Source organism: Branchiostoma belcheri, unplaced genomic scaffold (genome assembly GCF_001625305.1).
Source record: "Branchiostoma belcheri isolate BF01 breed outbred unplaced genomic scaffold, Haploidv18h27 scaffold3, whole genome shotgun sequence".
Taxonomy (NCBI): Eukaryota; Metazoa; Chordata; class Leptocardii; order Amphioxiformes; family Branchiostomatidae; genus Branchiostoma; species Branchiostoma belcheri.
Genome location: NW_017803909.1, coordinates 4,475,375 through 4,492,650, shown reverse-complemented (window position 1 = coordinate 4,492,650; position 17,276 = coordinate 4,475,375). Strand labels below are relative to the sequence as shown.

Sequence of the window (17,276 nt, the reverse complement as noted above, 5' to 3'; positions counted from 1 at the left end):
ACATAAAAATCTACCCATAGCATTTTGTACCAGAAGTGATCTGATGGTAACAAAAAAATCGAGTCTGCCAGGATTCGAACCTGGAATCTTCTGATCCGTAGTCAGACGCGTTATCCGTTGCGCCACAGACCCGCTTATGGAATGATAAGTGTATTTGCATGACACTTGATAGGCATACCATGCTTGCGCTGTGTATGAGTGTTGACCTCTGAGCTTTGATCAGTCAGTAGCTCCCCCTGTGTGACCTGAAAACCCCGCGTTCAGAAATTCACGATTTTCTACCTCCATCCTACCATGTACTTTAGCAACCGGACATTGTTAGAATATTACATGTACAACCAACTGTACGTGTTGTTCAAGAGTATTCAATAATTATAAAAAATACTGGTGACATGGATGAGGGGAGTCTTATTATGGACGGTTGTAGGTCACACAAACGGGGTCCAGGCAGACCCAGGCCGCCTGCTGGCCGCACCGCCCGCACAGGAACGACCGTGCCTTGGCGTCGAAGTCGTCGGCCCGTTTGGCGATCCACTCGGCTCGGGACCCGGAGTAGGAAGCGCTGCGGGGAAGGCTGTCTGTTCTCTCCATATCGTCACGTTCGTGATGAGATCTGCTGAATGTCAGTCGATGTGCTCTCAGTGGAAACCAACAGAGGTATGACTGGAGCTTTTGTCGGGACCGGATTTTATGGGCGATTTTTCCGCCAGCGGTGATTAGAGAACAAAAGACGTCGGAATCGGACACGACAGGTGACAGACGTTCTCGGGACAAGTGTCGTGAGATGCCGGCCGTCAGACCGGTTGTGCCGTCCGGCTCCTGTGGGCGGCGCAACTTTGAAGAGTTCAAGGTGGATCACAGAAATGGGAAAGTCTTTGTCATCTTTGTCCTGGGCTGTTTCTTTGATGTGTATTTGAGACAACATCCGTCTATGAGATGTTGATTTGACCGATACACAATCTGTTGATCTGTTGGGTTAAAGGATAAAGCCAATGAACAGACTACAGATATGGGAAATAAAATCTAAAGATTAGAGGAACTCAGAAAGAGCAAGTTGAGTCTCTTGCGTGGGGCTTCTTGTCGGTCGAGGTACATGAACTAGCGTCTTTGTTTCCATTCAAAGTTTATTTTTTAGTCCTCTTCGTGGAAACCATCTGCTGTTGACATGTCCTGAACGTATACCTGTTACATTCATACAGCTAAATCTTTCGGACACATATAACAGCACATTTCAATTCTGACTTCTGTGGTGCAAGAGCTACGGCTTGTTCTGAAAATAATATTAATGTACTCATTTACGTTAAGCTTGGTCAATGTGGGTGATGTATATTGTAGACAACGTATACTTTCAGACAGATCTTGATCTTGACTTGGGCGGTTCATAAAGATGATTGAAACACAAAGAAACATTTTCCATGTGTACCAGACAGGTATTTGTCGGGTGTAGCCTTTCTATTGCCGCAGGTAGATGTGTATTCCAGACTACGGGCTTTTCGACTGTGTATCTGGCGAAACAGACATTTTTCCCCATTGCAGCACACCTCGACAACGCACAATGCTAAAATTGAAAGAAAGTCAAGATTACGATGAGACTCTTTTCAAATTGTACATCTAGAGCCCGCCAACTCATATCAGAGGCAGTCTGATGTTATAAACAGATTAAAATTAACCTACCATAATATCGTTAATTCCATCTTTAAGTATATTCATATTTCGTGTTATTTTTACATATTTATGTCCCGTGTAAAAATAACACAAAAGAACATCTCAGCTGTATGTTATCATTAGGTTATGATCGACTTTTTTCACTCAACTGTCCATGAACCTGGACTGTTCTGGGTGGTTTTCCTACATATACAATATGAGCAAATACAGAATATTTTCGTACCCATCCCTCGTTATTAAGAAATTAACGCCTCGGTGACTATGACACTACTTGTAACAGTATCTTAAAGTTTATAAATCTCATCGCTGTGTGTTGGGGGAGATTGGTGAATGTGATGTATATTGTAGACAACGTACACTTTCAGACGGCGGACTTTTCGCCGACTTGGGCGGTTCATAAAGATGATTGAAACACAAAGGAACATTCTCGATGTGTACCAGACATGTGCACAGGTGTTTGTCGGATGTAGCCTTTCTACTGCCGCAGGTAGATGTGTATTCCAGACAATGGGCTTTACCGACTGTGTATCTGGCGAAACAAGACATTTTCTCCTCATTACACCTCACCTCGACGAAGCACAATGCTAAAATTGAAAGAAAGTCAAAACTAAGATGAGGACTTTTCAACTTGTACAACTAGATCCTGCAAGCCCATATCAGAGGCAGTTTGATATCATCAACAGATTACAATAAACCTACTACAATGTCTGCCCTCTTTATCTATATTTCGAGTTTTTTTTTTTACATATTTATGTCCCGTGTAAAATTTAAATGGCACACAAAAGTTCGCAAGAACAACTCAATTATATTGTATGTTATCATCCGAGGATGATCAAATTTTTTTCACTCAAATGTCTTGTATTGTTCTGGGTGATTTTCCTACATATATGCTGTGTGTTGGGGGACCAGAATATTGATGCCGTACAATATAACTGCTGCCTAGTCCATTCGTCTAAAACTGCCAAATGTTTTGACGCATGGCAGCATATGTCTGGTAGCCATATTTTAAATGTGGTACAATTCAAGGGCTGCTCTTGTTCCAATATATAATTTACACATACGCGTTAGATTGGTGAATGTGGTTGATGTATATTGTAGACAACGTACACTTTCAGACGGCGGACCTTCTCACCGACTTGGGCGGTTCATAAAGATGATTGAAACACAAAGGAACATTTTCGATGTGTACCAGACATGTGCACAGGTGTTTGTCGGATGTAGCCTTTCTACTGCCGCAGGTAGATGTGTATTCCAGACTACGGGCTTTACCGACTGTGTATCTGGCGAAACAGACATTTTCTCCTCATTACACCTCACCTCGACAACACACAATGCTAAAATTGAAAGAAAGTCAACACTATGGCGGGACCCTTACAAATTGCACAACTAGATTCTGTCAGCACATTTTAGAGGCAGTTTGATATCATCAACAGATTACAATAAACCTACTATGTCTGCCCTCTTTAAGTATATTTATATTTCGTGTTTTATTTTTACATATTTATGTCCCGTGTAAAATTTAAATGGCACACAAAAGTTCGCAAGAACAACTCAATTGTATTGTATGTTATCATCCGAGGATGATCGAATTTTTTTCACTCAAATGTCCATGAACTTGTATTGTTCTGGGTGATTTTCCTACATATATGCTGTGTGTTGGGGGACCAGAATATTGATGCCGTACAATGTAACTGCTGCCTAGTCCATTCGTCTAAAACTGCCAAATGTTTTGACGCATGGCAGCATATGTCTGGTAGCCATATTTGAAATGTGGTACAATTCAAGGGCTGCTCTTGTTCCAATATATAATTTACACATACGCGTTAGATTGGTGAATGTGGTTATGTATATTGTAGACAACGTACACTTTCAGACGGCGGACCTTCTCGCCGACTTGGGCGGTTCATAAAGATGATTGAAACACAAAGGAACATTTTCGATGTGTACCAGACATGTGCACAGGTGTTTGTCGGATGTAGCCTTTCTACTACCGCAGGTAGATGTGTATTCCAGACTACGGGCTTTACCGGCTGTGTATCTGGCGAAACAGACATTTTCTCCCCATTACGGCTCACCTCGACAACACACGATGATAAAATTGAAAGAAAGTCAAGACTATGGCGGGACAGTTACAAATTGCACAACTAGACTCTATCAGCACATTTTAGAGGCAATTTTATATCAACAGATTGCAATAAACCTACTACCATCCCATCTTATGCCCTTTTTCAATTAGTGAATTGAAATTAAACCTGACACTTTATATTGGACATGGTGGTCAATATAAACTGATGTCACATTTCTAAACCGGGGCCCGGTCGGGCAGTCTTATGGAACGAAAAATATGGTATAAAAGACAACAAAGCACAAAAAATCGAAAAATTAATAATAGAACTATTTGCGTATATTCTAGATAAAAATTGTTGATTTTTCGTTTAATCGAAACAGCCCGGCCGGGCCCCGGTTTGGAAATGTGCTCTTGAGCCGGCCTTTACCTTACGTTAAGACTTAAAGTACATGAACCATTAATTACATCTTATTCTGATTCATTCGAATTTTATTCGACTGTGCGCATTCTGTGCTGTGTCTCCATGATTCAATAAACATTTCTGTGCGAGCAAAGACAACTCTGTACTACCGACTACCTGTCGGGGTTCGGACAATACTGTCGTGTTTGCAAATGAACGACGCATTGTTTCCGCCCAACGACATAATCGTCAAGACAAATCACCTCATTACTCCCGGACGTACCGATAGACGGCGTACTTCCGCTGGTATTGTTACATGTTTGCCGCATCATTACGTGTACGTAGTGTGTATCCGTACCGGCTTTGTCTTTACATCCAGACAATACACACTTTCACTGGAATGTCTGTGACACAATACACACTGAACTGTGCTGCGGCAGAAACAGTTCAGATTGTTTCATCACTCTCATGATCTTTACATGGCGTTTTGAATTGAACCCAAGAGCATATTCACCATACCTGATTGCTTGATCAACGATATCCACAACTGTCAAGAGTGACGTCCATATACATACACGTCTAACGTTATACCATATAAATATAATAAATATACGAGTCATGTTATCAGAGCTATCTATGTACTCATATAAATATATGAGAAATGTTATCAGGGCTTTCTATGCATTCATATAAATATACGAAAAAATGTTATCAGAGCTATATATACACTCATATAAGTATACGAGAAATGTTATCAGAGCTATATATGCCCTTTCTACCCAACGGAAAGACGCCACCCACGCCATTTGTGATGGAAATATACAAAGGTTGAGAAATTGTACACCCAACACCATTGGCGACATTACGCCTTGTGGCTTGCCTAAACTCTGTTAAGGTCCGTTGAATATACGGATAGACATTCGGAGGTGTACTTGTGGTTTGAAATATAATGACTGGCGTATAAAGATTTACGAATTCACCTGTTAGATGTAGTTTACAAATGTCTATAGGTTATATTGTCTTATATAGTATAGTATGGTCATACTTGTGCGTTAAAAGAGGTAAGCTTTCGTCTATGCTGTCTTATATATAGTTAGATTGGTCCAATGTCCCTGTTGATGGCTTCAGGGATCCTCTCGTAATCCGTCGATGTGTCGCAACACTGGAGAACCCTGGAGAGGGAAGGGGAAATGTTGTCTTAATATCATATTCTCATGTATAAACAGAGAAATTGAACATCGTGGAAAATCCAAATAAACAAATAGACAAACAACTTGTGTCAACTGTACAAGAAGTACGGGGTAACAACTGTCTTACCCTATCAGGATGGAGCAGACCAGGTATATCCCCGCACAAAGCAGGAACACGAAACCAGGCAAGAAGCTCAGCGTAGATCCGTAAAGGAAATTCAAGAAGAAGACGAAAAGGAGGTCCCCGATGTTGTCCACGAAAGCCAGTAGGGCAAACAGTGTACCTGTGTGGAGTAACAGTTATACACGTGGAACTGAGAGTTTGGTCGCAACATTTAGATAACGAAAGCGATCTTAAGTGAATAGGAGGTGAAAAAATGGCTAAAAACAAAATATGTTCTGCAGTTCACCCAAGATTGTTTATGAAATGCAGGTACTAGTATAGTCTGCTAAACGGTCACCTGGTTATTACTAGAATACTAGTATTTTAACAATATGACATTGTGATGATTTGGGGAAATGTTTAAACTCCAGGGCATATAGTACCTTGGTCGTCACGACTGACCATCCTAGACAAAACCGCCAGCAGGATGGGAGAAGGCATCGTCTGTAGACAGCTGAGACTTAACGCTGTGGGAAGAACAGATACATGGCTTAACCGTCATGCTGAGAAGACTGGAGCAGAAACGCGTCAGGTAGATACAAAATACTGTCAAACGGAGTTTTGGATACTTCCCAAGAGACGTTTAGACTATACGTTAGAGAAAAAATTTCTGACATACCTATGAAGAATGTCAAGGTGCGATCAGAAGTGTAGACAGCCAGGGCTTGAAGTACCAGTCCACTTATTGCCGCGAAGCAGCCAACCTGTTGATACATATTGGTTTATTGGTCATATGTACAGTTTGCAGCATTATCATTAATCTGGAATATTCTTTCGCTATCTGAACAAAGTATTTCAATGGTTCGGGGTTCCAGTTAAACCGTTTTTTTAGACAAACACTGTTGATTTCTTTCTTGCTTTTTTTTCTTTCTTTTTTACTTCCTCGCTTTGCGAATTGATATCTATCTGCTGTAATTATAACTCTGTTGTATCATACCTGGACCAATCCGTATGACGACAGCCACCTCCCCAGTACTTTGATCCCCACCACAGACATGACGTAAGCAGAGCCTACAACAGCGCCTTGGAAACCTAGCAGGACCGGGTCCCAGCAATATGGCGGCGACAGAAGGATGATGGTTCTCACTCCCGACACTGACTCTTGGACACTATGGGCCAGGAAGTACACAAGCACGACGGTAGCCATGATCCACCTTTGCGGCTTTCGAACCCTTTTTACAAGAGTCACTATGTTTTTTATGTACGAAAGTGAGCATATTTTACTTCCTGGTTGTTTTGGGCGCGTTTCTTTTAACGCAAACAGGGCGTATAAGAGACAAAACACCATCAGCCCAACAGCAAACCAATAAGGTTCTTGGAATCCAAGAGGAGGCCCGACACCTTTTAACCAATAACCACCCACCAGTACAGCAGGGATCAAAGCCAAACCTGCAAAATAAAACAAAATAACACTAAACAAAACAAAAACAAATTGCCATACATTAAATAGAAAAAAAAATCGCATTCCTTATGAACTTGACAAGCCATGTATCATTATCCCCATATACTCGTACATATATAACTGTCTCAAGAAGCGAGAAGGTAAACATGTACGTAAATAGTAGATCACATTAGTATGTGTAGCTTAAATGTTATTGTTGTATTCTTTTCCATGTCTACAAACGTTCATTCATTGATTAAACGCACTGAAATCATTCTATTTTATGTGAGAATGATTGCTACATTGTAGTAATTGTGCAAAAGACACTTGGCACTTCTGTTGCAAGCACACTAGTACATGTATATGTCATTTAACCATTCTACCATTGTATTGTAGGAGCTATAGTGTGTAACATCAGTGACTGACCGGCGGCACTTGTCACGATGGCGAGGCGAACATCTCTGCTCTTCCCTTCGTCCGTGATGTCAGCTATGTATGAAACACAGCCCGTGATGAAGGACGCGGAGCCGCCCATCACACCAAACATCAAACCGCCTGGAATGAGCGAAACTTTGTCATCCTTTACAAGCTTAGTTGTTAGATAGATTACAGATAAGAGCGGCAGACAGATACAGAAGGATGAAGACATGATGTCCCGTTATACCACGTGATACTAGTAGTTGTAGGAATAAAGCTGAAGTTTTTTGTTTAGTAACGGCCACGTATGCACCTATGTTCAAACATTTCAGTAACTCACCTACGAGGAATATCGGTAGTGGAAGGTCCAAATAGACGACGAATGCGCTCAGTAGGAGCCTGTTAAATAATGAGATGATGTCTCAAATTAAAAAAAAAATTGGCAAAAACAATCCACAAAAAAAAGAAGGAAAACGAAATTTGTTTCCCTATACTACAGAGAGCTTACCAGGCCAAAGTACCGATAAGGGGGGCGATGAGTGTGACCTTCCGCCCGAGTCTGTCTGACAGCGACCCGAGCACCAGCACGGCCAGCAGGGACGGGAACGTGATGCTGAATCTGATGTACGTCAGCCAGTCCGCGGATTCTTCCTGCACCTTCTTACTTTCCTGAGAACGAACAAGTAAACTTGGCTAAGGATCTTGGTGTTACAGTATCGATATCATAGACGAATCAGCGATGTCCGTATTGCGATCTACTAGCATGTGAAACCTTAGTATCTATCGACAAGGCATGGTAATTTCGCAATATTGACAGCGAAGCTGACTCCGGACAAGCAAAACAGTATAACGTGAATATAGAAATTTACCAAATCGCCAAAAAAATTACTACTGTTAGTTTCAACATTTTCTTTCAAAATCTATCAATTATCAACAAGTAACAAAAAAAACTCCATACAATAATTGCCAGTTGCGATGCATTGTTATTTAAGTCAATGTACTTTAAAATCATAAACATCATTTTCAAACTAAAGATGCCACAACAAGAAGTCACGGTAACTCTGATTTGATAAAGTGGCAACCTTGCTGGCAGGATGAGATGCGTTGACATCACATCCTGACGTGGAGGGAAGAGTGTTGTTCCCCAGTCTGTAGTAGATGTACTGTTGCTGCAGCGGCAGGACCATGACTACCGACAATATCTAATGTTACAAATCAAGGGAAGAAAGTGAGTTACTGTAAATATGCTGGCTAGTTTGATTTGTTCGTTGCATTGGAAAGTTGCCTATTCACCTTTTCTGAGTACGTAGTATTGCAGCGCAATATTTGCTCCAAAGCTACATTCCTGTAGTTACCAATTAGAATGATTTGTGCAAGCGATATTTTATCACTTACCAAGAAGAATACAATCGGCTCAATCGTCACGGGACAGTACGGTTTCACCCTGGTGGATACATGGTCGGCAGGGGGCGCTGCTGTACCAATTACTTCCACCTCTTCTTTTTCAGCCGACATTTTGACCGTCAGGTCAGTTCAACAGATGTTTCTTTGACCAACCTTCTGCGGCCTGGACACCCATCCTGGTTTCTCTGATTCCTTACACAGCTACCCTTAGTGAAGTAACATTAATATTGTCATGTTTGTAAAGAGATAAATACACACATCCATGCACTGTAGTAACACCTTCGAGGACTGCACGCTCCGACAATGCCGGTGCAGAAAAATATATATTAAGAGCCTATTAACCCTTTTAGGTCAATCAAAGACGTACGATGACCAACCAAACACCCAATACTTGCTTGGAAAATTGGAAATTTCTCCTCACCCCTGTAAAACCAAACCTGGGAAGGTCTTGTTAGTATTACATACTGTAAATCTTGTGACCTGACTATATAATGTGTTCGCCCACTGAAATGGGTCACGGGGTTACCCTAAGTTCCGTCTGAAAACAAGAAGTGGTACAGGCTGAATTTCGCCCTGGTTTGTGCGTGTCTCACCTCTAATATTTCTTCTTAAAACACATTTATAATTGCATACCAACCGCTTTGGTTTTGATGCCGGTGAAAAGCTCGTAATGAAGGGAAGGCGACTCCGGGTGGCAGCCGTTCTTTCTTCCGGTAACGACCTCGCTGCTAATGGCTAACGAGATGCATTCAGTCAGTCACGAGTGTAGTATTACTGGCCAGGAAACTAGGTCATTGTGTACGGAATGACGCAACAGGTCAAATCTGTATTTGTATCTGTATAGCCGGTATCAGCATGGTATCAGGGATAACCGCCCTTCGGCGTAACACACCACAAATTTAATCATCTCTGACGAAGTAAATGGACATTCTCTCGAATTCGGAGAGGTTGCTTTTTCTGTGAGAGTATCGACACAATCTTCCCCCACCAACCTCTGCTTGGAGAGTATATGGACATGCCAACCTACAACGACATCGCCTATCTTGTGTACACAATAGCTTCTCCCGTTCGTGTGCCACTTATTAACCAAGATATCAGTGTGTACGTAAGCTCATTGAAGAGGGCGTGCAACAGGAAGTGTTGGGTGGCACCAAAATGTACAATCGATATCCCCACGAAGAAACTCTCCGATTCAAAATGGAAGATATTATCATTCGCTATTGCAAACCTTTAGACAACCTACATTTTCAGGCATGTCATCAAGTTCCGACTTTGACATTTCAAGTTGATTAAAACACAAAGGAACATTCTCCATGTATACCAGACACAGGTGTTTGTCGGCTAAATCCCTTTATATATTGCCCGACGCTCAATGTGTATTCAAGACTACGGACTTACCGTCTGTGTACTTAGTATCATGTGAAATAAAAAGTCACCATATCAGACGGTCGAATGCTTTTCAATGTAAATACCATGTGGTTAAAAGACAGTTTGCAGAAACTAATGCACTGCGCGTTATATAACTTTGGCGTGAAAAGTATTTCAGCATATTAGCACATTAAAATCTACCCATAGCATTTTGTACCAGAAGTGATCTGATAGTAACAAAAAAATCGAGTCTGCCAGGATTCGAACCTGGAATCTTCTGATCCGTAGTCAGACGCGTTATCCGTTGCGCCACAGACCCGCTTATGGAATGATAAGTGTATTTGCATGACACTTGATAGGCATACCATGCTTGCACTGAGTATGAGTGTTGACCTCTGAGCTTTGATCAGTCAGTAGCTCCCCCTGTGTGACCTGAAAACCCTGCGTTCAGAAATTCACGATTTTCTACCTCCATCCTACCATGTATCCACACTTTAGCAACCGGACATTGTTAGAATATTACATGTACAACCAACTGTACGTGTTGTTCAAGAGTATTCAATAATTATAAAAAATACTGGTGACATGGATGAGGGGAGTCTTATTATGGACCGGTCGCTAACTAATACTATTAAGCGAGTTAAATTGCAAATTGATTAGTGATCATATAACGCCCTCTTTATACTTCGTTAGGATGCTTCTCATATACTCGCAACACATACCATCGAAAGAGTACTTTCCTTGGCCTTGTGTACTAAGTGAGATTTTATAGTCATTACTTCAACCAAGGAGGTTCAATACAATTTGATTGTAACTCCATGCTTTAACATGAATTGATTCTTACACATGAAGGTCATCCAATATTTCCAGTTTCTGTAAACCGCCTTTTAACCTCAAGATATCAACTGTTGAGCATTGAAACGCATTCGACTCTCTGATATTGCATGCAATTGCATATTTTCATTTCACAGACGGTATTAAAGACGTAGTCTTGAATACACATTGAGCTTCGGGAAATAAAGGGATCCGGATATAGCCGACAAACACCTGTACGCATGTCTGGTACACATGGAAAATGTTTCTTTGTGTTTTAATCAGCTTCACATGTCAAATGTCAAAGTCGACAGCTTGGTGATATGTCTGAAAATCTAGGTTGTCTAAAGCTCAGCTTTCCTACATTCAGACGGTCAAGGTCCAGTGGCTTTTACTGTGGTGAAACTGAATGATACGATAGACTAATGGAGAAACATATTCCATACAGACGGGACTAGTCTACAGGTGTCTCACTTAAGACAAGCGTTTCGTAGTAAGTTTCGCTGGATGTGTATAGCCTGCTGTGCAGGCCTCTGAGCGGGTGGAAATTTTGATATTCCGTTTTGTATAATTCTTAACGCGTTCTTTTGCCGGCCATCCTACAATCAGCCGCCCAGAGAAGGTTTGTGTGGCTGGTTGTAGGATGGCCGGCAAAAGAACGCGTTAAAAATTCTACAAAACGGAATATAACTCCCACCCGCCCGTACACGCGCATAGGAGGCTAGGATGTGTATCTGTTGCAGGAAAGACAATGTCGGTACACATAAGCGCTCTGCATTGGTCGAGCAATTATCTGACAATACCCTCAGATGTCACACCGTCTATCGGTACTTCTGAGACGAACATGGGTATTTGTCTTGGGGACAATTTTGTCGTTAGGAACAAAGAAACGTCATTAATTTGCATGAAAATCATGTCTAAATTTTAATTAATCATCCAACCATGATACACATGATACAGAAGTGGTTCTAAGACTGTATGTAGTCTAGTATACACATCCGTCACCACAAGAAGAAAGGACACGCCTGTAAATATACTTGGTACTTGTCGGTAGATGTGAGGTGTCTTAATCATCCGATGATCATGAAGTTAAAATCAATGGTTAAAGTCACATGGTGTCCCTAAACCTAGCTTGTCTAAAGGTCGGTTTACGATTACTAAGAGACTGGACCAAATGAAAGACCACTTCGCTTTACACAATATATAACTCAAATGTTAGGTTGCTGTTTAGCTGTCAATTGGCAGAAGTCGCTGTTCTCGCTACTGTGAAACCTCATGGAAATGCGCTGACCTGCCCACAGTACACCACGAATTTGAACGTTGAAAATACTAGTAGTACATACAAAGAATATCATGTATAGGTGTTTGCTTTTACGTGTTGTGACAAAGATCTATGCATTGAAAAGCACCGCCCTTTTTTATCATCTGAGAAAGTTCCAAAGTTCCATGTACATGTAAGCATTTATTTTATTGGTTTGCTACTCATCGCAATGGTGGTGTCTTTTTTTCGATTTTCTCTTTGTAGAAAGAAAGGCATTGTCGCGTAACGAGAGAGGATACACACCACTGGTATCAGCCTTAATTGTCTTTAATACACATCACAGTACAATACTGTAAATTAAAAGACAAAGGCGCCAAAGACTTTCCCATTTCTGCGATCCACCTTGAACTCTTCAAAGTTGCGCCGCCCACAGGAGCCGGACGGCACAACCGGTCTGACGGCCGGCATCTCAGGACACTTGTCCCGAGAACGTCTGTCACCTGTCGTGTCCGATTCCGACGTCTTTTGTTCTCTAATCACCGCTGGCGGAGAAATTGACTATAAAATCCGGTCCCGACAAACGCTCCAGTCATACCTCTGTTGGTTTCCACTGACAGCACATCGACTGACATTCAGCAGATCTCAACACGAACGTGACGATATGGAGAGAACAGACAGCCTTCCCCGCAGCGCTTCCTACTCCGGGTCCCGAGCCGAGTGGATCGCCAAACGGGCCGACGACTTCGACGCCAAGGCACGGTCGTTCCTGTGCGGACGGTGCGGCCAGCAGGCGGCCTGGGTCTGCCTGGACCCCGTCTGTGTGACCTACAACAGTGACAGAGTCTTGTGCCTGTGCGACAACTGCGACAAGATGTTCCACCCGGCCACCAGCCCCGTCATGCACAACCACCGCCGTCTGGGAGTCGCCCTGTACGTCTCCATGCTGATGCTGCACCGCTACCAGAAGGTCATCGGCGCCATGATGACGAGGTCTCCGCACCACAGCCGTCCGTCCACGCCCGTCTCCACCGACGAGAGTGCAGTCACTTCATCGCAGTCACCGCCAGTCTCCCGCCAGGTCGGACCAGTGCCGTCACCCGCCAGACCTTCGTCCTCCTCCCCGGCGCCGTCCCCCCGCCCGGCCAGCCCCGACAGTACGGTCAACACCAGGAAGAGACAGCGGTCTGGAGACGACTCGTCTGAAGCCAGCGCCAAGGTCAGCCGAACCGACACCGATCGGTCTGGACACTTCTCTCTTGCCGCCGACCTGAGACCCATCCACGACTCGTACGGCCGCATCCTAGACCGCCTGAGGCAGGACCGCTCGCTGTCCGTCTCCGAGGGCTGCAGACACGAACCTTTCGGCAAGCTGACCCTGAGGAACTACGCCGCCATCGCTGAGCTGAGGATCGTGGACTCAGACTTGTACACCTCCGTGCTGAACTGCTACATCCGGCGGGGCGACGGGACCGGCACGCTGTCGGGGTTCGAGCGGGAGTGTCGGCAGGTGCTGTCCGGGTTCGTCCGACAGGTGACCGTCATGCGGGAGCGGAGAGAACTCTTGCCACGTTTCGACTCCTGCTAGGACTTTTGTAACCTGTACTGTATATAATGGAATTTTTACTGCTTTATTGCATTGATATTAGTGTTACATTCGATTGCTGTTTTTTGCTGGCAACCTTCCAATTCTGCTAAGAGACGGTGACGGACATTTTGACTTGTTCAATTGAGAAGAAAATTTTTTGAGACTCAGGTCAACATACTTGGAACATACCTTCCTTACATGAATTCCTGTTGTACAACAAAAGACGGATACATTTCTTGTCTATTCACTATCACTGCTATGTTTTGTGTTGTCAGAATAAAACAATCGACAGTTGAAATTGTTTGTCCTTGTTTTTGCTGTGTCCAAGTCCTAGAGATGTAACTGTTTGGTTTAAATGGCTCAACATCTAGGAAGTGAACTTAATATCCACCACGTCCATCTTAACAGGGAAGAAGGTTGAACACCACTTGTATTATGATGCATCCCAAAGTATGGTTATGAAGTGACTGGACAGTTTTCACATATGCTTGAAAGCCCGGGACTATAGATAATATACGAAAAGTACACGTTCAGCAAAGTCAACAGTCATACACACACCAGCTAAAGAGCCTGAATGAATTTTATTGGCATTTCCAAACTGGATTAAAAAGTCACATGAAGGTAGTGACAGGCATTCACAACATAGGTTGACCTTTTAATTATGGCATTTGGTATCTTACAGCAGTTTATTGTAACGGTTCATCAGAGGACAGCTAAGGTTGCATGTTTCTCAGAAGAAATAGGTAAACTGGTTTAACGTCAAAAGGAAATCAGTAGTTGACCTGTTCATGCTATCATTTTTGTACTTACATACACATAAGGCAAACAAAACGTTCAATTAGAATGTAACAACCCTTGTTTGAGGCAACTCTAAAATTGTATATACAGGATGTAGCTTACCTTGTCTTATATTACAACAGATCTTATATCACTACAGTGTGTATATACTGCTTACTTCAGTAGATGATCCAGAATTAACATTCAATGAAAGAAAGTATCTTAGATTTGCATAACAAAAATCAAGGCACATGCTCATTGCTACATTTTGTAAGAAGGATTGTCTACTATATATAATAACATCATATATTTGCATACTCTCAGGTATGAATAGTAATGGAGGTTCACACATTGTTGGATGGAAACTAAGAATTCTATATCTAATAGGAAGAAGCCTGGTTATCAGACCTATTTATAGCTCCTGAGGCCTACATCCTCTCTGCAATATTTAGTGGAGAGGATGTAGGACTTGGGAGCTATAAATAGATCTGGTAACCAGGCTAATAGGAAGGGGATGGTCCTTTTGAAATTATATATTGAAAGTTATTTGATCCATTGGCAATTTTCAGCCTAAAAATGAAACGTAGTACACTGTAACTATGAGTTGGCAGCCAGAAGTATCAATATGAGCATTAGTACTCTGATAGATATTGGGCATATATTTTACTGGAGAAAATAAGATAAACATGCATACTGAGAAGTTCTGTAACACAATTAGTGCCTACAAGCAGTGACCATGGTCATCATAAATTAGAGGTGGGGTTGCAGTTATGGATCAAATCAGGACATTGTACATTGTAGTTGTATTGGCAGCGGCATGGATGTTAGTCCCCATTTCTAAATGAACTCTTATTGCTTCGGTTCATCACAATGTAGATGAAAATGCAAGAAGAGGGGTTATTGACAATGCTGTCTATATGGGCCTTGGTAGTTATAGGTAACACTGTAAATGTAACAACTGAATGTTGTGTAACAGTAAAAAGTAAACAATAGTGTCAATACTTTCCAATGTTTGTGTTGGAGGCATATCAAAGGTCTTTTTATAGCAATTTAAAACTATTAAATTATAGCATCAATTGCAGACTTTTTGGAGTATTGAAAAGCACCATCATGGTCATTTTTGCCGATAGAGCGTAAAAGACCTTTAAATAAATCCTACGAATATTCTAATCCATTTCATGTTGTAAATCTGTAACGCATCTCTTTCATCTGTCATGCACATTATGAACAGACAACATACTATTAGGTAGAACTAGAATTCTTAACTCCTTTCTCCCCAGCCCTGAATAAGAGTACTGTATACTGTATACTGTTTGTGACTGTATACTTGTTGCTTTGGATGAGACGTTGTGTGTCACACTAGACCAGGATCCTTTCTGTTAGGGAAAGTGCATGGCAGAGTAGAACAAGATCCAGGTTACCTGAAACAGCAAAGGAAAAGTATTTAATAGCTATCTTATAAAAAAACAGAACCCTAGGGAATAAATATAGGGGCTATTCTGTCTATATTGCAAAGATAAGACTATGTAGGATAATTCACCAATCACACTTTGTGTCTGATATATGCATGATTTCATAATGCAAAACAACAATCCTCAATATTATAAAATTGTTGTATCTGCATTCTACATGTTTACATGCCTAATAAAAATGAGCACAAACTATATAACGTTATTTACATGTTGGCTAGTTTGAAGTACATACAGATGGGTAAGATTGTAAGTTGTAGAAAGAAAACCCATACAGTAAATTATGAGTAATCGCTTTGCTTACCAAAAACAATGCGAATGAAGACATGAAGCCTTCCTTGGTGATTTCCCAAGCACCTCCATACTCCTCTTCATCTACCTCTTGGAATGAACTGAAGTATAAATACATGATGCCTGCGTTCAAAGCAACAAACCTGAAAGAGTTCATACAACTGTGTAAGGACAACATGTAATCTGAATTTTCAAGCACAATCAAGTATTACCTTAGTAGAATAAATCATATATAACGTTATAGCAATAATTTGATTATACCACTCTGATGTGGTTCTGATATCTGACAATATGAAAGCTCTGAAATTTCATAATCTGAATTCTGAAATTTCATGATCAAAAGGACACTGGTTGTCTTACAGTAAAAATATCTGTCAGTACTGAGTACTAGTATTTTCCTGCTGTGACATTGGCTTTAGAGATACATGCTTATAACAAGATGTCCCTCAAATCCATCAGTCTTTTAGGATGATAATACCGTTACTTACAAAGCTAATCCTATAAATCCCTTCAGTGGTATCAGTCCCCATATACAGCCTGCTACCAGGGCAATGACTTGCCTGTACCAATAGATCACGTCCAAGAATTCATCCTGCAGAAAACATTCAATATGATATTAATCAAATGATATAACGTTACATGTACTGTAATACAAAATCCTGAAATTTGTCAGTCAAAATCATGGCATAATCATATAGAACTTAGAAGCATGACTATATTTTGGCATTGTTGGCAATGGTGAAATGTTTCGGATCAAAAAGTCTTCTGTATTTATATTTTCATGTTGTTTATCCTTCCCTTAGTGTGATATTCGGCACAGCAGCTTGTCCAGCAGTAGCTTCCTATAAAATACTATGAAATAGCGTTATGCCACCAAATTATTAATACCCTAATTTTTTTTTTTTTGAGATCAAGTATGATCAATTCTAGACCTGTCTTCCCACCCCAAATAATATTTTGGAGTACAACGTTACACATGGTAAAAGACCATCCTCCTTCGCAGGGCTAAAATCCTCCGGTTCGT

The 17,276-nt window shown here is 41.5% G+C and overlaps 3 protein-coding genes and 2 non-coding genes across 10 annotated transcripts in view; 1 reads left to right on the top strand and 4 right to left on the bottom strand.

Moving 5' to 3' along the window:
• Nucleotides 1-59: 59 nt before the first annotated feature.
• On the bottom strand, nucleotides 60-132 carry Trnar-acg. Its single transcript has one exon. It is a non-coding gene; the product is annotated as a tRNA-Arg (tRNA).
• Nucleotides 133-4,204: 4,072 nt separating this feature from the next.
• Nucleotides 4,205-9,576, bottom strand: LOC109473602 (proton-coupled folate transporter-like). 6 transcript variants are annotated; one of them, XM_019773521.1, is made up of 11 exons: nucleotides 9,326-9,576; nucleotides 8,680-8,894; nucleotides 8,367-8,486; nucleotides 7,793-7,953; nucleotides 7,625-7,683; nucleotides 7,294-7,422; nucleotides 6,424-6,875; nucleotides 6,106-6,190; nucleotides 5,870-5,953; nucleotides 5,451-5,607; nucleotides 4,205-5,305 (listed from the first exon to the last, which is right to left on the bottom strand). In XM_019773521.1, the coding sequence occupies exons 2-11, from the start codon at nucleotides 8,797-8,799 to the stop codon at nucleotides 5,227-5,229; spliced, it is 1,446 nt and encodes a 481-aa protein (XP_019629080.1). In that variant the 5' UTR covers nucleotides 8,800-8,894; nucleotides 9,326-9,576; the 3' UTR covers nucleotides 4,205-5,226. The 6 variants fall into 6 exon arrangements, with proteins under 6 accessions (XP_019629080.1, XP_019629076.1, XP_019629075.1 ...); XM_019773517.1 differs by lacking the exons at nucleotides 4,205-5,305; nucleotides 5,451-5,607 and having other exon boundaries at nucleotides 5,841-5,953; nucleotides 9,282-9,576; XM_019773516.1 differs by lacking the exons at nucleotides 4,205-5,305; nucleotides 5,451-5,607 and having other exon boundaries at nucleotides 5,841-5,953; nucleotides 9,322-9,576.
• Nucleotides 9,577-10,302: 726 nt separating this feature from the next.
• Nucleotides 10,303-10,375, bottom strand: Trnar-acg. The gene has a single exon. It is a non-coding gene; the product is annotated as a tRNA-Arg (tRNA).
• A 2,203-nt stretch (nucleotides 10,376-12,578) lies between these two features.
• LOC109473615 lies at nucleotides 12,579-14,014 on the top strand. The gene has a single exon (XM_019773540.1). It carries the CDS (start codon nucleotides 12,792-12,794, stop codon nucleotides 13,713-13,715), a length of 924 nt encoding a protein of 307 aa, XP_019629099.1. The 5' UTR covers nucleotides 12,579-12,791; the 3' UTR covers nucleotides 13,716-14,014.
• A 1,209-nt stretch (nucleotides 14,015-15,223) lies between these two features.
• Nucleotides 15,224-17,276, bottom strand: part of LOC109473626 (uncharacterized protein C20orf24 homolog) — a 2,455-nt gene continuing 402 nt past the window's right edge. The window contains exons 2-4 of the mRNA XM_019773557.1: nucleotides 16,741-16,844; nucleotides 16,266-16,395; nucleotides 15,224-15,913 (exon numbers count right to left, since the gene is read on the bottom strand). Coding sequence (XP_019629116.1) covers nucleotides 15,872-15,913; nucleotides 16,266-16,395; nucleotides 16,741-16,844 — 276 coding nt within the window. The 3' untranslated portion in view covers nucleotides 15,224-15,871. The remainder of the gene's footprint in view (nucleotides 15,914-16,265; nucleotides 16,396-16,740; nucleotides 16,845-17,276) is intronic.

What these genes read in the sequence shown, in the direction of transcription:
- LOC109473602 (XM_019773521.1), bottom strand. Translation starts at nt 8,799, where the DNA reads ATGTCGGCTGAAAAAGAAGAGGTGGAAGTAATTGGTACAGCAGCGCCC. An exon ending in CATCTCATCCTGCCAGCAAG is followed by an intron (nt 7,954 to 8,366) that starts GTTGCCACTTTA and finishes GTTCGTTCTCAG; the next exon opens with GAAAGTAAGAAGGTGCAGGA. An exon ending in CATCGTGACAAGTGCCGCCG is followed by an intron (nt 6,876 to 7,293) that starts GTCAGTCACTGA and finishes TTTATTTTGCAG; the next exon opens with GTTTGGCTTTGATCCCTGCT.
- LOC109473615 (XM_019773540.1), top strand. Translation starts at nt 12,792, where the DNA reads ATGGAGAGAACAGACAGCCTTCCCCGCAGCGCTTCCTACTCCGGGTCC.